Here is a 19,366-nt window from a genome sequence, read left to right as displayed (position 1 = left end):
CTCCATGCCACACAGATGTCAAGCAGTTTTAAAAAACTGTGGTCATACAACTAAATATTAGTTTAGTGATTCACAGGATTGCTAAATCCCAGAAAAAAAAAATGTTTGTACAAAATAGTTTTGAGTTTGTACAGTCAAAGGTAGACACTGCTATTTTTTTGAACACACCCCTTTCAACTAATTGCCCAATTGCACAGCCTTAAGAGCGTGCATATCATGAATGCTGGGTCTTGTTTGTTTTCTGAGAATCTACTGAACCTACTGGTAACTTGTTTGCCACGTAGCAATAAAAAATATACTAAAAACCTTGATTATTCTGGTTAGTCACATTGTACTGCTATTATTTTGAACAATACTGTAGGAGTGAATGTTTATTTGGAGAAGGGTTAAATGAGGTCCCCTTAAGATGGCTGAGCTCATTAATAGTATCACCGGTAGAGAATGGGATGTCCCATCTCAGGTGCTGAAATGACTAAACGGCATTTTAATAAGCAACCTGACCTTTAGATCTATAGCCTCACCAGTTTATTTAGAGAACTGCTACAATGGCCTAATCACAGACACAGCTCAAAATCCCAATAAAGTGTGGGTATACAGCAAAGTACATCTAATATTTTACCATTTTAAACCTAACAAACAGTTGTGTATGTGTGATTCATGCTATCTTTCTTATCTAATGCAATGTTGTTTATACATTTTTGTGTGTCCAAATATTCCAGGATTTTTATTTTTTATTTTTTTAATATATATTTGATGCAGGGTTGTTAAACAGCAGTTTACTGAATAAACTTTGATTATGCTGTAGTAAATGGAATTTACTACAGCACTACTTAAGGAATTTAAAGTTTTTCCACTTTTGAATGCAAAATATTAAAGCAAAATGTATCTTTTAGTGCTTTTAATGTGCTTCCATTTGAATGTTGCACTTTCATTCTATTGGTCTAAACTGTATGTGGAGATTATTTAAAACAAACAGTTTATAACACCGTTTACTCACACTAACATATTGTAAGCATACATTGTCTACATCTTGTGCTCACAGTATACAACTGAAACTTTACAAATTGGCTACATTTACTTCTACTGAAAGTGCTTCACTGTAACCCAGATTTGTGTTTTTATTAAGAAAAAGATAAACACATGGAAATACATTTTTGTGATAATGTTGAGAGATAAATGCTGTCAAATGTGCTTAACTTGTATTGGACTAAAAATAATCTTGTAAGGGCACTATAGTGTAAAAAAAAAAAAACAAAAAAAAAAAAAAAAAAGAAAAATTATATATATAAAAATTATATTCATATATATATATATATATAAATTCATCTGTGTTGTTAATCCTTTTGATCTTTTATTTAAAAAATTCACAAAAATGTATAATTTCATTGGATAATAAGAATTTTAAATGGGGGCAAATATCATTATGAAATAAATGTTTTTCTCTAATACTCGTTGGACACAATTATTGGAACCCTTTTATTCAATACTTTTTGAAACCTCCATTTGCCAGTTTAAAAGCTCTAAATTTTCTCCTATAATCCCTGATGAGGTTAGAGAAAACCTCACAAGAGATCAGAGACCATTCCTTCATCCAGAATCAGTCCAGAACCTTTAGATTCCCAGCTCCATGTCGGTGCTTCTCCTCTTCAGTTCACTCCTCTCATTTTTCATAGGGTTCAGGTCAGAGGACTGGAAGGGCTTTAGCAGAAGCTTGGTTTTGAGCTCAGTGACCCATTTCGGTGTTATTTCTGAGATTTGTGTTTGGATTATTGTACGGTCGGAAGATCCAAACATGACCCATTATAAGACTTCTAACAGAGTCAGTCACTTACTGATTTTTTATCTGTTGGTATTTAATAGAATCCATGATGCCATGTGTCTAAACAAGATGTCCAGGACCTCCAGCAGAAATACAGGCCCACAACATCAAAAATACAGCTGTATATTTCATTGTACACATGGGGTACTTTTTTTCTCTGTGTTCACCAACCCCATCTTGAGTGTTTGCTGCTAAAAAGCTCATTTTTTAGTTTCATCTGATCATAAAAGCCAGTCCCATTTAAAATTCCAATCATGGCTGATAACTGAATATGCTTTAGTTTGTTTTTGAATGGGCTAGGATAATTTTTCTTGTAACCCTCCCAAACAACATGTGTTGATGTAGGTTCTGTTTGACAATTTTTTTCTGGTTTTCTGAACCAGAGACTCAACTATTTTCTGCAATTCTCCAGCTGTGACCCTTGGAGAGTCTTTACTCCCTTCTCACCGCACATTAGGACGATATAGGCACACGTCCTCTTCCAGGCAATTTTGTATCATTTCCTGTTGGTGGGAAATTCTTAATTATTGCCCTGATGGTGGAAATGGGAATTTTCACTGCTCTAGTTCTTTTCTTAAAGCCACTTCACCGATTTGTTAAGCCCCAATATCTTTTGCTGCACATCATAAATATTTTCTCTGGTTTTTCTCATTGTGATGGGCTTTATTTTCCCTCCTCTTTATATTTATGTGAAAAAGGAAGCCAGAGCTGGATGATTTCATGTTTATAATCATGCTAGAGTGCTCAAAATAGGGGTGCCAATAATTGTGTCCAATGAGTATTTGAGAAAAACATTTATTTCATAATGATATTTCCCCTCCGTTTTAAATTCTTATTATCCAATGAAAGGATACATTTTTGTGAATTTTTTTAATCAAAAGGATTAACAATGCAGATGAATTTTCAAGGCCTTTTTTGATCATATTTGCCAAGGGTGCCAATATTTGTGGGCATGACTGTATATATATATATATATATATATATATATTTGCCTTTAATTTTAAAGAAATTCAAGACCAGACAGAAAAGTAATGGGAGAGAGAAGGAAAATGAATACGACACAGGATAAGACTGGATTTAATCCTGTTTTGGCCCATACATGAAAATTTCTGCAGTTTTTAAGATTCTATGCATTCCATATAGAACTGGCCTGACACAATAATCAATACAGTATATCGACTTATCACACACTATATATATATATATATATATATACACGTGACCTCAATCATTTTAGGTGATGCAATATATTGCCCATTATATTTACATAAAAATGGAAGTCACCATGTTTTTTGTATTCCACTTGCACCTGTGTTTTTTGCAGCATCTCGTACATAATGTGATGTAGTCATGAGGTGTTTGTTCAAATTTGAAAAATGCTTCTACAAACTAAGTTTCATCTGCAAATATGGCCTTGCATACGGACATCTGACTGATACAGTGCACCCTTGAATTACAAAGAAGGTCAAGGAAAAATCTGTAGATGTAAAAATCTCCATACAAGTTATTTGTGAATTTGTCTTTTTTTTTTACTTGTTACTTTGCACCTTTTGTTAGAAACTTTTTATTTACTAGTTTATTCTAGTTTTTTAAGGTATCTAATATTTTGGCGTAATTTCCATGAGCTAAATATTCTTAAGAATTAAAAGTTTGTTGTCATTTGAAAGTGTGTAGGCCATTATTATGCTGTTTATATTATGATTAAATATATAGTGGCATAAAATGGTCTTAATATTATTTATCATATTTATTTCTGGGAAAATATATTGCACAACAAAGAGTTGTTATCATGACAGGCCTATAGAATAGAATAGAATAGAATAGAATAGAATAGAAGCATCTAACCTTTGCTTTGAGCCCATGTGTAGCTGATTGGCGCACTCCTGGTCACTGGCAGCTGCTCTCCTCTTTCTATTACTTGCATCCTGTTATCTAGAATTGAATCCTTAATGGGACGAATATGCTTCGGCAAGGCTTTGTAGAACCAGGCTCCAGAACGTTTCCATACCTTTGAAGAGCAGGGAAAAGGAAAACAAATTAAGCACAGCTCCGTATGAAGTGATTTAAAGCAGGTACTTAAAGACATAACATAACGTAACGTAACACTAGTATAATTTCCACATTTTAACACCAGTGATCTTATCATTAAAGGGGGGGTGAAATGCTATTTCATGCATACTGAGTTGTTTACACCGTTAAAGAGTTGGATTCCCATGCTAAACATGGACAAAGTTTCAAAAATTAAGTTGTATGTTTGAAGGAGTATTTCTGTTCCAAAAATACTTCCAAAAGTTTTTTTCGAGTATGGCTCTGTGTGACGTTAGATGGAGCGGAATTTCCTTATATGGGTCCTGAGGGCATGTCTGCCGGAAGAGCGCGCGCTCCCGTACAGCAGAGCACTGAAAGGCTGAGCACAGACAATCACTGATCAGAGCGAGAGCGTCGCTGAATGTCACAAAAGGAGTGTGTTTTTGGTTGCCAGGGCAAGACAACCCTGCACAGATTACCAAAAAAAAAAACAGCATTAAGGGACCAGTGGATGGAGTTTATTTTTATAGAGCATCAACGGAGTTGTGCAAGTGTTTGTGTTTGTTCCCTGCATTTCGAAAATGCTTGTTTTACAAACAAGGCCCAGTTTGACTACGGATTTGCGTATCGTTTATTTCTTAACCTGATAACTGTCACTCACGTTTTTGAAGATAGACTTGAATGTGCTAATACAAACCTAAATTTTTATAATGACTGAAAACATTTTGTAACATGATTTTGATGTGCCATTTACATGGTAATGCAATGTCTGATTTTAAAATGGGTTTTAAAGGATGAATTTTGAGATTTGATGTTTTCAAGTGATATATAGCTTCTGATGATTTCTAAAATGTGATAGAGAAAAAGGCAACGAGGAAGTCTTTTTTTAAATAAAGGTCAAAGCTCCTTTTGTAATGTAGATTTCTGAGGGTGCACTCTTGTCATAAATTGATCTATTACTTTTCCTACATAATTTTTAACAAAAAATATTGGTATAATATATATTTGGGAGTCTTAGACCTTTCCAAAGATATGTAGTTTGTCAAGATTAGATTAAATTTGATTGTAATATAGTATAGTCAACGTAGGTGTCCCGTATACAGGACGGAGTGACATTTAACAGGTTAAGGATGATGCAATCCCAACGAAAAAGGGTCACGATTGTGTGTTGGAACCACAGGCGGTGAGTAAAACTGCTTAAAATATCTCTGCCTCCTTGTTAGTGCGTCCGCCTCCCATCGGAGACCCGGGTTCGAGCCCCGCTCGGAGCGAGTCGTTGCTGCTGCTGCTCTCATTCATTTTCTGCCTCGGGATCTGATTCTGGATCATAAATAAATGGCTGAATCTGACTGTTAGCCATGGTTTGTTTTGGATGATGGTTTTTTCCTCAAGGTAATGTCACAGCTTCCACATGCTCTCAAAGCAAAAGCCTACTGGCGCTCGTGATTCTTTAGCTCCGCCCACATGTCACGCCTCCAGCCGGTCGTGTTTTTCCGGGAAAAATCGGTACAGACTATCTTTCTCTTATGAATATAATAAAACTAAAGACTTTTTGGAGTTATGAAGGATGCAGTACTACTCTATAGGTACTCAAGATTAACAGGATATTGAGTGAAAACGAGCATTTCACCCCCCCTTTAACAAAATATTACAAATTGATAGAACAAGAAAATATAATGGCAACTGAAATAAATAAGAAATATTAAATGTATAACTTAACTGGAAATGCTGCCTGGGCAACTAACTACAATAAGTACTTTCTTAAGTAACGAGTTACTGTAATTAAATCGCTTATCCACTGAAAAAGTAAAGTAAGGGATTACTGTTCATTTTTATGTAATTGAATGACAGTTACTTATAAAGTACTTGTGTTACATACAATAAATAATTTCAACAGTTCTAAAATAAACATTGAATTTTAAATCTAGATTTACCTTCTAAAGATAAAATTGAATGCAACGTCTTTAACCTTTTCACTTTCAGTTTTTCCTGTTTCACAGAGAAACCTTAGATACTAAGATACAGATAAGACTATAATCAATCAAATCTTAAAGGGTCCTACTTTTATTTGTGTACACTAATGATAAGAACATTGCTGTGTTGTGCTTTTTGAAAAATAAGCCCCCCCCCCCCCCCCCCCCCCCCAAAAAAAAAAAAACAGGGTGCACTTTCTGCCATCTAGGTCTTCTTGACCAGCTTTCTACACGTCACAAACTCAGCTAATATCTGACACAGAGACTGTGGTGTATTTTGCCGGTTCTCCAAAGGATCAAACTCAGTCAGGGATTTTTCTCTCAGAAGAAAATACTTTATTTTAAGCAAAACAAAGTTGAGAGCTCGTTGCAAGGAGTTCTGTCTAACTGCTAGGTTGCATTTCATTATATACCCTTTACAGGGCGTTTCCAAATAGTCAAACTTTTCCTTAGGCTTGCAATTTTGATCCCTCCCTAGGGAGACGCTATGGTAAAGAGAAGAGACCCATTGCATGTTTTTCCAGATGTTTCCTGAGACTTGCTATGGTAAAGAAAAGTGGTGGTCAGGATGTTTTTTTGCAGACATAGGCACATTCCTTTCACACAAAGGCTATATGATTCTAATGGAATAAAACATATATATATATATATGACTAGATTCATCTTGATCATACTTGATTGAGCAAAATCCCACCAATAAAAATCTTCCACATATTCTCCCCTTTGAGACTTAATAAGTCTCACATTTGATTATTCTTATCCAGAGTGCTACTCCATAATCCAGTCATATTATTTACACTATCTAGTGACTAAATAAGTCACATTGTATTATCCCCAGTGACTAGATTATGAAATTCCACTCTGAGGGATTACTGGACCAAACATCTCTCTCCTAATTTGACATGGAGTGAGTAAAAGATCCAGTCTCCCTAACCCCTCTTTAATAGTAGACATTGTTAAAAACATGAATGTGCAATTGGTTCAGCATTTGCCTGGTTATCATAGTTTTGTATAAAAGGCGTAAAAATACATACACATACAAATACAAATCACATCACACATTGAATATCACAAGATTATAAGAGTTGATCTTCAGCTTAGATACCTTATGTATCCATTTCCCATTATTTTGATATCTTTGAATTTAATTTGCTTAACTGTGGCTTTGACTAGTGACCTCAATATAGGAAGTATACAGTAAAAGAGTAAATCTCCTGTCATTAATGCCATTCCTAAAAACTTTCCCTATTTAATTATAAACTATGCTCCACATGTTCCTAATTGTAAATCAAACCAGTCTTACATTTTATTATCTTTTCCAACATTTTCTTTATCACCATTCTTAGCCTTTTCAATTTGATCAGTTCTTCATTAAATGCTCCCTTCTATAAATACAGCATTTTCCCCAAACATAACACATACTTTTCCTTCTTCAATTCACAAATCTTGAGCTTTTCTATTTTGCTCCTTTCATTCTATTTGTTGCATCAAATTGCTCTATTTTCCCTTCAAATCTTCCTACATCCATATTTCCCTTCTCATAACCTTCAAATTCTTCATCTACCATTACTTAAAATTCTCTTTCCACCTTTTCTTTTCTATTTGTTGGCTCATATCTGCACCCAAGTATTTTGATCTCAGTAGCAGTCCCATCATTCTCTCATTCCATCTTCACCAGGGAGACTCTTTGCGAGTCGTTGCAATGGTCTTTCCCTCGTTGGCAAGGGTGGGTCGTTACTAGCACGCCCTTCATCCCTCACTTCATGCTGTGTGGAGTTGTTGAAGCTGGTTGGCGTATTTTAAGGTTAGAGATGTGAACTCAGGTGTCACTCTGTAACCGTTTTGCTGATTAATGCAAGGCTCTCTTGAGATGATAACTGCACCCTCACTGGTTCTCTTTGATGGGGCGAAGCATTCCTTGGCCTTACTGGAACTGCTGTCACCTGTAAATGGAAAACTTAAGAATTTTTTGTTAGTGTTATCAAGCATGCTAATTTGTTCATCTTGCCAGTCGTCCTTCTTGGTGTGACCTGTGGAATTGTAATATGGGTTGAGGGCTGTCTTGGCCCCTTTTTGAGTTTTCACAATTCCAGTGCTGTCTTTACTATTTTTTAATTCCTTTCAATTTTATTCTCAACAATTTGCTTATTTAGTTATCTTTTTATTTTGTAAACTGAGTTCCTCTATATCACTGGATATTTTATCTAGGCCTATGTTGCTCAGTAACATAGGCCTTTTGACCTGGAAAACACTCAACCCACTGTATTTATTTTAACAGTCAGAAAGATAATATTTCATCCTTTTGACACAATCAGCTCCATCATGATATGCTGAAAAGAAAGTTAAATGTTGGTTAGACAGAGCAAGCTTGCTTTGCTCTGCCTTCCCATGTTATACGCTGCGCATGTGTGGCACTGTTTTTCTTTCTGCCACAACAAAGACCTTGGTACTGACCAGGAAACTTAACCAAATTCATCCATGGTCATTATTTTACTGGGCATAAGTTTGCCCTGTGGGCCCACATTCAAATTTGTATACAGCTGTTTGGGCAAATTGATTGAATTGCCTCAGTGTCTCGTCAGACACTCTCTTTCATGCCATACAACACCATCATTCATACTTTTTCACATACTTTCACTCCCCCCTTTTTTTTTTTTTTTTTTTTTTTTTTTGCCAAAAACTTTTCTTTTCTTTCTTTCCTTCCTTTTTCCAAAATCTCCTAGATGAATTTGTTTAGAATTTTAGGCCTAGGCATTGAGCATTTGAGAGAGCCAATTATCATTTCTCAAATGTCATGTGTTTGTCTAATTTAAAGTTTAGTCAAATACTTTTTTGTTATTGCTCATGAGCAACTCTGAGAAGAGGATTGGAGATCTCTGTAAATCTTGGATCCATGACCATCTACATTTCCATCTGGTTATCCCCAGTGATGACAGTATATGTGATTTCATGATTTTGGATCTTTGGAATAATCTTTTATTCATTATTATTTTATTCAGTTTTACCTTAGAAAATTACCTTAAAACAAAATGGAGTGACCAATATTTCTATTTTTTCAACCATATAAGTTTTTCCTATTGTTCATCAGGATACCCTTTTTTATTTATTTATTTATTCTCTTCTTTCCCAAAGCGCTCAGCATTGTTGTCAAGTATTTAGTTGTGCATTTCCCCCTAGTTGTTTAATGAAACAGCCTTACTATGCCAAATCCAGCTCCATGTTTATCTGATTGGTGAGTCAAGTACTCACTTCTGTCTGTCAAAGTTATTATTTTTTTCTTTAAGACATGAGGCTGGACTGGAACCTAATGAAAAGCAGATTGAGAAAGTTAGTTAAAACACAGAATTTAAGGAAGTGCTGTGAGACCAGTGAATAATCAAGATTAAAACATAGCAAATAAAATAATCAAATAAAATAATTAACATTTGAAGCAGTCTCTATAGTGTTCATTGAATATGCAGGACCTGTGCACTGAAGGGATAGAAGTCCTTCTGGTGACATCATCAGCTTGGGCTGTTGTACTGGGTCGTCAGTCTGTGATGGCACTCAAAGACCTGATGTTGTGGCGTACGGTCTCCGTTGTTTCTCTGCTTCTTCTCAGTCTGGCTTCTGGTTTCTTTCTGCCAGAGTTTTGCATTTCATAATGTTCTTTTCAACCTCAGGAAAAGTCTCAAGTGAAAGATTCACCTTTTCCTGCTTTAATTCTTTCTTTCTCCTTGCTGAAGTGTGTTCTTCTCTTTCAGGAGGGGAGGGGAACATCCATCAGCCCCTCCCTCTTCTTCTCTCTGCAGCTGTGTTTGCTGCTTTGCCATTCCTCGACAGACTCCATTTCATTGCTTTCCTTTGTCAAGGCACTGTTCCAGAAATCATCTGAAAGTTTAACACTCAGAGACTGCATTAATCAAATGCACCTATGTAACTTCTTACCAAATTGTTTCTGAGCAATCAGCTCTTTTTCTAATTTTCACTTTTCAACCTCTTCTTTCAGTGGTCCCTTAATAAAAACAAAATCATCTGGTTGAAAACAGCAGTTCTCTTATTCTTTGTTAGTAAAGCAAGTTCTTCATTGCAGGAAAATAGCAAGCATTTTTCTTCTTTGCAAAATGCAGAAATCAGCTACCTTTATTATCTAAGTATACTGCAATAAAATAAAATAAACCTTTTTTTATAACAGCATGACATGCGTATGGTAAAATAAAGACTTCAATCATCATTTTTCTTCTAAATTTGCATACATGATTCAGAATAATCTGGTATTTGTGAATTAATGTTTCCTAACCAACATAAAATAATTCCTATTATTGTAAATAAAATAATTAAATTTAATTCTTTAAGCAACTAGTTTCCTTCCTATTGTAAAATGCCTATAGCTTTTGAATCAAAATGTCTATTAACTTGGTCACCCAATCTTGCTTTCATTCCACATTGCACAAGTTATTTCTTTTATTTTTACATTTACACAAGCCCAATCTCTGAAACTCTGTAATGGATTAACTTTCATACTGTGTCCTAGGGATAACAAGATACAAATTTTAGATGTCTTCACATATTAAAAAAAGTTTTAAGCACGTGCATCTTTTAAATTAATCTATTCAGACAAGTTATTAAATAATAAATACATATCTTATTAATTAATTTATTATTATTTCTATATTCCACCATTTCTGCCATCTCTATATTAGTCCATTTCTTGGAACATTTGTATTTATTTTTCTCTAAAACAACCTTCCTTCAGTTAACTTTATTGTTTTAGGGCTCCTGCACTTATCCTTTCTCAACACCAGTCTCTGTAACCTAATCACTCCCAAGTGATGGTCCAGGAGCGGAGAGCACCTCTTGCTCCCCCCATGTAATACAACTTTAATGTGGAAACTTCCTCCTTTGTTCTCACTCCCACTACACTGGGCTCAGAAAATTTTTTCCCATTTCACCCTGACATCCTAAATGCAAAAATCTATTATAGATCTTGGTTCAAACTTTATTGATACTATTTTCCTAACCTCATTCACACTTTCTGCACTCTTTATTGAGCCAGAGTGCTTATTCTTGCATACTTTTTCCCTTTATCTAAGGGATAATCACACATTAATTGTCCTTTTATTATCAAGGCTCATAATACATTCATCCCCCTCAAGTGGATACTAGCTGCGTCCAACTCCACCCAGCCACCCTGAAGTGACGGTCCAAGAATGGTGCGCAACTTTTACCCACCCAACACAGAATTTCTTTGTTCACACATTCATTCAGTCCGGACACAGATACATTCACACAACAAAACACAGCTCTTCCTAGAGCTCGCTCTACCTAGAGCGTCCTTAAGGGCCCATCTATTCAGTCCTTCGAGAATTTCACTTATACATTCTCAAAGCGGTATCCATGGGACTTTTCCTCGCGATTCCTTAACTAATCTGCTTATCCGTTTATCACTGTCCTACCTGGCACAGCTATCCAATAAACACAGACCACAGCATGCCATGTCTTTCTGCCTACACCATATTTGTCTTAAATCGAGGTTGCCTTTCAAGGCCTTCCCATTAATAACCGAAATATGTGCATGCAGTTATTTCTTCTGGAGTAAAACCCCTTTTTCAATTTAGATATCATATTATTTTTCTAAATTTGGAAGAGCAGATTTTAAGTGTCCTTACCACTCAGAGCTGACCAGTCAACAACACACACTAATTATATAAGACAAAATGCTTACCTTATTCTATGGTGGCCACCACTGTGTGTGTGTTGCTCATCAGTCAGCTCAAGAGCAGTCGTCCACTCTGCTCCTTTCCAGTCCCATCTGGGGTGCCAAATCTGTGGTGTATTTTGCCGGTTCTCCAAAGGATCAAACTCAGTCAGGGATTTTTCTCTCAGAAGAAAATACTTTATTTTAAGCAAAACAAAGTTGAGAGCTCGTTGCAAGGAGTTCTGTCTAACTGCTAGGTTGCATTTCATTATATACCCTTTACAGGGCGTTTCCAAATAGTCAAACTTTTCCTTAGGCTTGCAATTTTGATCCCTCCCTAGGGAGACGCTATGGTAAAGAGAAGAGACCCATTGCATGTTTTTCCAGATGTTTCCTGAGACTTGCTATGGTAAAGAAAAGTGGTGGTCAGGATGTTTTTTTGCAGACATAGGCACATTCCTTTCACACAAAGGCTATATGATTCTAATGGAATAAAACATATATATATATATATGACTAGATTCATCTTGATCATACTTGATTGAGCAAAATCCCACCAATAAAAATCTTCCACAAGACATGAGAAATATGTCTAAAGAAAGCTTGTATCTACTTATAAAATAGAAAAAAAATAAATTAAAAAAAAGGGTCAAGATAAGTCTAATTTTCATAATTTTTAAAGAAGTCCTGCTATGAGGAATTCACTTCAGAACAACAGTGCGATCTGACATGGCTTTATTCAGCAGAGAAGATCCTTTATGTAATTTATTCTTACCTTCATTAGTTAACATGTTATTTTTACATAAACCTGTACAGATTTTACTAATCTGGCTTTTCCTGAACATGTTGCCAAACTGAAATTGTTTAACATTTCTTGTTATTCAGATATGTTGTTATTCAGAGAATTTCTATTTTTTAACCAAAGGTTACTTTTTTTACATTTTTTAAGTATTACTTTGTTGAAAGAAAGAATAAAGTTTAATTTCTATTAAGGTTTATAGGGATTTTAAGATGTAGCCTAATTAGTGATTTGAATAATTAAGTTAGTTATTGAGTAACAGAGTTACTTTTCAGACAGAGTAATTAGTAAAGTCATTTAAATACAATATTGATGATGTAATTAATAATAGTAATTAATTATTTTTTGAAAGTAACTTACTCAACACTGGTTAACAACTACTGAAACATTGGCCAATCACAACAACAACAATCACAGCAATGGCAGACAAGGCCGTGCAGAATGGGTGGCAGGAGTACGTGGGAAACACGTTTGGAACCTTTCACTATCTTGTCAGTTCCATTTGGTGCTTTAATGGAGGTCTATTCAATCTAGTCGAAAACTAGTTTTGCTCATTCGTATTCATTGCAAACCACAGAACACAACAGACAGCCAACTGCAACATCCAGCCATTCACTAAATCAGCGCCATGACTTTCAAGGCAGTGACACTTAATCAATTGACACACCAAAAATGTAAGCAATCCTTTCAAAACACATTATCCCTGTGAAACAAACACCGAAAAGCTCTGGAGGTGTTCTGAGCAAACTACACTCTGGTGCCAGTCACTCTCATGGTGACATAACAGCGAGAGACTGCAGGCCCTGCTGTAGCCAGGAAAACAATTAAGAAGTGATGGACAGCAGGCTCTGAAATGTCAGGGCTGACAGCAGCTTCTGGATCTCCCAGCTGTACCTGATCAGTTACCATTTCCAACCACTGACCAGACCAAAAAAAATGCAGTTTTAGCTTACAAGGTCAATCACATAATATTAGATGGCCTTCCTTGTTTTGCATTGGATTTCACCTCTTATTTTCTGTGCCTGTTTGATGCACACATCAAAATATCTGAGGATACATTAGATGAAGAAGCTTTTGTATTTAGTGCAGAAGCCAAAAGCATGCAAGAAGCAACAATTTTGTATTCCCCAGGGCATAGATTTCTTCCACCTAGCAAGGGGATTTTTTTTTTTTTTAAACAACTAGTGCAATCAGTTCATTCACAGTGAAAAAATTACTTGTACAATCATGAATAAAGGGTGTGAACAGTCATTTTCCCAGAGCTGAGTTTTATCAGTGGGAGATAACGTGTAATTTAGGAAAATGATCCACTTTTGAAAGTGAATGTTATGAAAACCGGTCTGGGAAGTCTGTTTTTGCCTCCTTGTGAGTGTATAGCCCCTCAGTTTTTAAAGTAGCCTACATGTTGCTATCAGTGTGTAGTCTGATTCAGAGTGGAAAAAATACATATGTGACCCTAGACCACAAACCCAATTTTAAGTCGCTGGGGTATATTTGTGGCAATAACCAAAAATACATTATATGGGGCAAAATTATCACTTTTTTTATGCCAAAAGTCATTCGAATATTAAGTAAAGATTGTGTTCCATGAAGATATTTAGTAAATTTCCTCCAATAAATATATTAAAACTTAGTAATATGCATTGCTAAGAACTTCATTTGGACAACTTTAAAGGCAATTTTCTTAAAGGGGGGGTGAAATGCTCGTTTTCACTCAATATCCTGTTAATCTTGAGTACCTATAGAGTAGTACTGCATCCTTCTTAACTCCAAAAAGTCTTTAGTTTTATTATATTCATAAGAGAAAGATAGTCTGTACCGATTTTTCCCGGAAAAACACGACCGGCTGGAGGCGTGACATGTGGGCGGAGCTAAAGAATCACGAGCGCCAGTAGGCTTTTGCGTTGAGAGTGTTTGGAAGCTGTGACATTACCTTGAGGAAAAAACCATCATCCAAAACAAACCATGGCTAACAGTCAGATTCAGCCGTTTATTTATGATCCAGAATCAGATCCCGAGGCAGAAAATGAATGAGAGCAGCAGCAGCAACGACTCGCTCCGAGCGGGGCTCGAACCCGGGTCTTCGATGGGAGGCGGATGCACTAACAAGGAGGCAGAGATATTTTTAGCAGTTTTACTCACCGCCTGTGGTTCCAACACACAATCGTGACCCTTTTTCGTTGGGATTGCATCATCCTTAAGAAATAAATGATACGCAAATCCATCGTCAAACTGGGCCTTGTTTGTAAAACAAGCATTTTCGAAATCTCCGTTGATGCTCTATAAAAATAAACTCCATCCACTGGTCCCTTAATGCAGTTTTTTCTTTGGTAATCTGTGCAGGGTTGTCTTGCCCTGGCAACCAAAAACACTCCTTTTGTGACATTTAGCGACGCTCTCGCTCTGATCAGTGATTGTCTGTGCTCAGCCTCTCAGTGCTCTGCTATACGGGAGCGCACGCTCTTCCGGCAGACGTGCCCTCAGGACCCATGTAAGGAAATTCCGCTCCATCTAACGTCACACAGAGCCATACTCGAAAAAAACTTTACGAAACTTGTGACAAACCGGAAGGAGTATTTTTGGAACGGAAATACTCCTTCAAACATACAACTTAATTTTTGAAACTTTGTCCATGTTTAGCATGGGAATCCAACTCTTTACAGTGTAAACAACTCAGTATGCATGAAATAGCATTTCACCCCCCCCCCCCTTTAATATTTATATTTTTTTAACCCTCATATTCCAGATATTCAAATAGTTGTATCTCGGCCAAATATTGTCCGATCCGAACAAACTATACACCAATGGAAAACTTATTCATTCAGCTTTCAGATGTTGTATAAATCTCAATTTAGAAAAATTGACACTTATGAATGGTTTTGTGGTCCATGGTATAAGTACATATATACTTTGTACTTGGCATTAATACAAGATTAAAGAGAAGTAGATTTAAATTGTACTGACCAACGAAAACGTTCCCTTGATACTAAAATGGTACAATTCTCCTACGCCCTTTCCATTATTATAAGATAAAAATATTGTCACAGTTGGTAAACCGTTATCTCTGGGTTTTGCACTTTCTGGTGAAGTCTGTGTGTTTCGCGTCTGCACTGATTAGTTTGAGGGCGTCTTTGTTAATTGTCATCAGCAGCAGCTGTCACTCATCACTCTCTCCCTATATAATGGCTTGTCTCAGGTCTTGTGTTTGTGAAGGCGTTGCTTCATGTTTGGTAACTGTTCTTTGCTTCTGTGTTGTTCTGCGTTTGGATGTCCGTGTCTTCCCCCGGAACCTCATCCACTCTTCGCACCTTCACAAGCATCACGATTTACCTTTGGCTTGATTCCCCGCAGTTCCTGTGCCATCCTCTCCTGCTGCCAACTCACCATCACCATCTGGATTACTCACCGCCTCCCACCATCTTGGATTGTTGTCTTCCCAGCGTTGTTTGTATTCTTGTTTGTTTTGTTTGGTTTTCATACTCGCATTTGTTTCCAGCTTCTCCTTCACCCAGTCGTCACAGAATGCTCTCCCCCAAAATAGAAGCAGCCATCACCACCTCTTTATCTGACTTTATCCACCACACCGTCAACCGTATGGATCAGCAGCAGGAGAGCATCGCTAACACCGGACGCGCTATTCAAGCGCTGGTGGCACAGGTGTCCGAGCTCACCCAGCAGATAAACCAGCTCACCTCTCCCACTGCGCCTATCGCACCGCCTGTGCTGCCTGTCCCCCGGGAGACCCCCCCAGGATCACTTCTGGCCAGAGCCGCGACTTCCGGCACAAGAAAACTACTCCGGCGAGCCAGCTTTCTGCAGAACCTTCCTTATGTGTTCCATGCATTTTACCTTACAGCCCCGCACCTTCGCCACCAAGGAATCGAAGGTTGTGTTCACTCTGACTCTACTTTCCGGCAAGGCCGCCCTATGGGGGACGGCGGTGTCGGAGAACCAACATCTGTGTTGCGCCTCGTTCCACACCCTCTGAGATGAGGAGTGTCTTCGATCGAGCCGCTGCTGGCAGGGACGCCGCCTACCAGCTCTCAGACCTACATCAAGGGACCTCCTCTGTCACGGATTACTCCATCCAGTTCCGCACCCTGGCGGTTGCGTGCCAGTGAAACGAGGCGGCGCAGTGGGATCGATTCCTGCATGGGCTGGCTGACCGTGTTCAAAGGGATATCTACCTCCTCGAGATGCCCTTCACACTCAACTGGTTCATCGAGTTGATGCCCGGATTAATTGTCTGGGTCGACAGACCAGTCCTACACGCCATCCCATCTCTCCGGAAAGGGGCCGTTCAAGTTGAGAGAACGCCATCGGTCCCGTCGACAACCACGAACCCATGCAGGTGGGTAGAGCTCGGCTGTCCCGGAGGGAGAGAGAGCGGCAGTGGTCCCAAGGACTATGCTTATACTGCGGAGGCTCAGGACATACCATCTATTCCTGCCCGGTAAAAGAGCCAGCCCGGTAGTAAAAATGAGGCTACTATCGGGTGGGATCTCCACTGGGAAGTCCTCAACAACATCATCGACTCTCCTTCCGGTGAAAAAGCGGTGGGAGAATCACACACACGACTGTCACGCCCTTCTGGACTCCGGAGCCAAAGGTAATTTCATCGACTCATTCCCTGCACGTCACCTGAACATTCCTGTCCTGCCTGTGTCTCTTCCCATCCATGTCACCACACTCAACGGCCAGGAACTGCCTCACATCACCCACTACACTGAACCCATCACTCTGCTCACTTCAGGCAATCATTGCTAAACCATATCCTTTTTCTCATGGAACTCCCCCGTAGCTCCCATTGTCTTAGGTTACCCCTGGTTAATGAAACATAATCCACGAGTGGATTGGGGTTCCAACACAGTCACATTGTGGAGTGAAAGTTGTCATGAGTCTTGTCTGGTTTCTGCTTGTCCTGTTGTCCCTGTCTCTGTCTTTCAGAAGGAGAACATGGTATTATCAAACGTGCCCGCAGAGTATCTGGACCTGAAGAAGGTGTTCAGTAAGTCCCGTGCTGCTTCTCTTCCTCCGCATCGTCCCTACGACTGTGCCATAGACTTAGTGCCAGGTAAGTCTCCGCTTAAAGGCAAATTATACTCTCTTTCTATTCCAGAGAGGGAGGGCATGGAGAAATACATTTCTGATTACTTGGCATCTGGGTTCATCCGCCCTTCCTCTTCTCCAGCGGAGGCGGGATTCTTTTTTGTGGGTAAGAAGGATGGTTCTCTGCGACCTTGTATTGACTGCCGAGAGCTAAACAACATTACGATAAAGAAAACCTATCTATTACCACTCATGTCTTCAGCTTTTGAGAGGTTACAGGGAGCATCCGTATTCACAAAATTGGATTTACATAATGCTTATCATTTGGTCCGCATCAGGTAGCGGGATGAATGGAAAACCGCCTTTAATACCCCTAGAGGGCACTTAGAATACTTGGTGATGCCGTTCGGGCTCTCCAACTCACCAGGAGTTTTCCAAGCACTCGTTAAAGACATGTTGAGAGAGATGGTAGATCAGTTTATATATGTTTACCTGGATGACATACTGATTTTTTCTTCATCTCTCCAGGAACACATTCAACACGTCAGATGAGTGCTCCAGAGATTACTTGAGAATGGTCTTTTTGTCAAGGCTGAGAAATGCGTATTCCATGCACAGTCGGTTCCCTTCCTAGGGTATACAGTCTTGTCCGAGGGAATACGTATGGACCCTGACAAGGTTAAGGCTGTGATATATTGGCCATCTCCAGATTCCCGTAAGGCCATACAGCGGTTTCTGGGGTTCGCCAATTTCTATCAGCGTTTTATTCGCAATTTCAGGCAACTAGCCTCACCTCTGACGGCCTTGACCTCTCCCAGTACTCCGTTCAGGTGGTCGGATGCAGCTGAGACTGTGTTCACTAACCTCAAAAGCTGCTTCATTTCGGCTCCCATCCTTGTGGCCCCTGACCCCACACGGCAGTTTGTGGTGGAGGTCGACGCATCAGAGGTGGGGGTAGGAGCAGTGTTGTCCCAACGTGCTGCCTCGGACAATAAGGTACATCCTTGCACGTTTTTTTCCCATCGTTTATCTCCTGCTGAACACAATTATGACATTGGTAACAGAAAATTGTTGGCCATCAAATTAGCTTTAGAGGAGTGCTGTCACTGGCTGGAAGGCTCAGGGGTACCTTTCATTGTTTGGACCGATCATAAGAATTTAGAATACATTAGAAAGACTCAAAAGACTCAATTCCAGGCAGGCTCGGTGGGCACTTTTTTTCGGTCCCTTTGATTTTACTTTATTGTACCGCCCGGGTTCCAAAAAATGTCAAACCTGATTTTTTATCACGTCTTTTTGATCCCTCCGCCCACCCAGTGACTCCCGAGTGTATTTTACCTGAGAAAGTAGTGGTCTCAGCACTCGTATGGGAGGTTGGGTCGAAGGTCAAGACGGCCTTAGAAGGGGGAAAGCCTCCGCCCGGTTGTCCACCGAACCGTTTATTTGTGCCGAAGTCATTCAGTGGGGTCACTGCTCTAACGTTGCTTGTCATCCAGGGATAAGTCGAACTAATGGGTGAGTTAAACAATGATTCTGGTGGCCACTTATGGCTCGTGACGTCCGTGATTTTGTTTTGGCTTGCTCAGTTAGCGCCAGGTATTTGTGCCGAAGTCATTCAGTGGGGTCACTGCTCTAACGTTGCTTGTCATCCAGGGATAAGTCGAACTAATGGGTGAGTTAAACAATGATTCTGGTGGCCACTTATGGCTCGTGACGTCCGTGATTTTGTTTTGGCTTGCTCAGTTAGCGCCAGGGGTAAGTCATCTAACCAACCTCCTGATGGGCTCCTTCAACCACTGTCTGTCCCTTCATACTCATTCATACTCGCACTTGTTTCCAGCTTCTCCTTCACCCAGTCATCACAAATCTTCACTGATTCAATGAAAGACATATAAATGTACATTACACATTAACACAAGCAATAAATGACCCTAGGGGGAAAAATGTAAATGCTCATTAAGCTTCCTCTGTAAAATTATGGCATTAAATTGACAAGACGTTCACCAGATTTCAATAAGAAA

The 19,366-nt window shown here is 38.8% G+C and overlaps 1 protein-coding gene across 4 annotated transcripts in view; it reads right to left on the bottom strand.

Moving 5' to 3' along the window:
• The window catches only part of LOC113081025 (double C2-like domain-containing protein beta), a 230,184-nt gene that overhangs the window by 172,163 nt on the left and 38,655 nt on the right, over positions 1-19,366 (bottom strand). For all 4 annotated transcript variants that reach the window (XM_026253087.1, XM_026253097.1, XM_026253106.1 and 1 more), the window contains exon 6: positions 3,665-3,827. In XM_026253087.1, coding sequence (XP_026108872.1) covers positions 3,665-3,827 — 163 coding nt within the window. The remainder of the gene's footprint in view (positions 1-3,664; positions 3,828-19,366) is intronic.

The sequence above is a fragment of the Carassius auratus genome, chromosome 5 (genome assembly GCF_003368295.1).
Source record: "Carassius auratus strain Wakin chromosome 5, ASM336829v1, whole genome shotgun sequence".
Lineage (NCBI taxonomy): Eukaryota > Metazoa > Chordata > Actinopteri > Cypriniformes > Cyprinidae > Carassius > Carassius auratus.
Note: the sequence above shows the minus strand (reverse complement) of the source record. Positions and strands in the feature narration are given on the sequence as shown.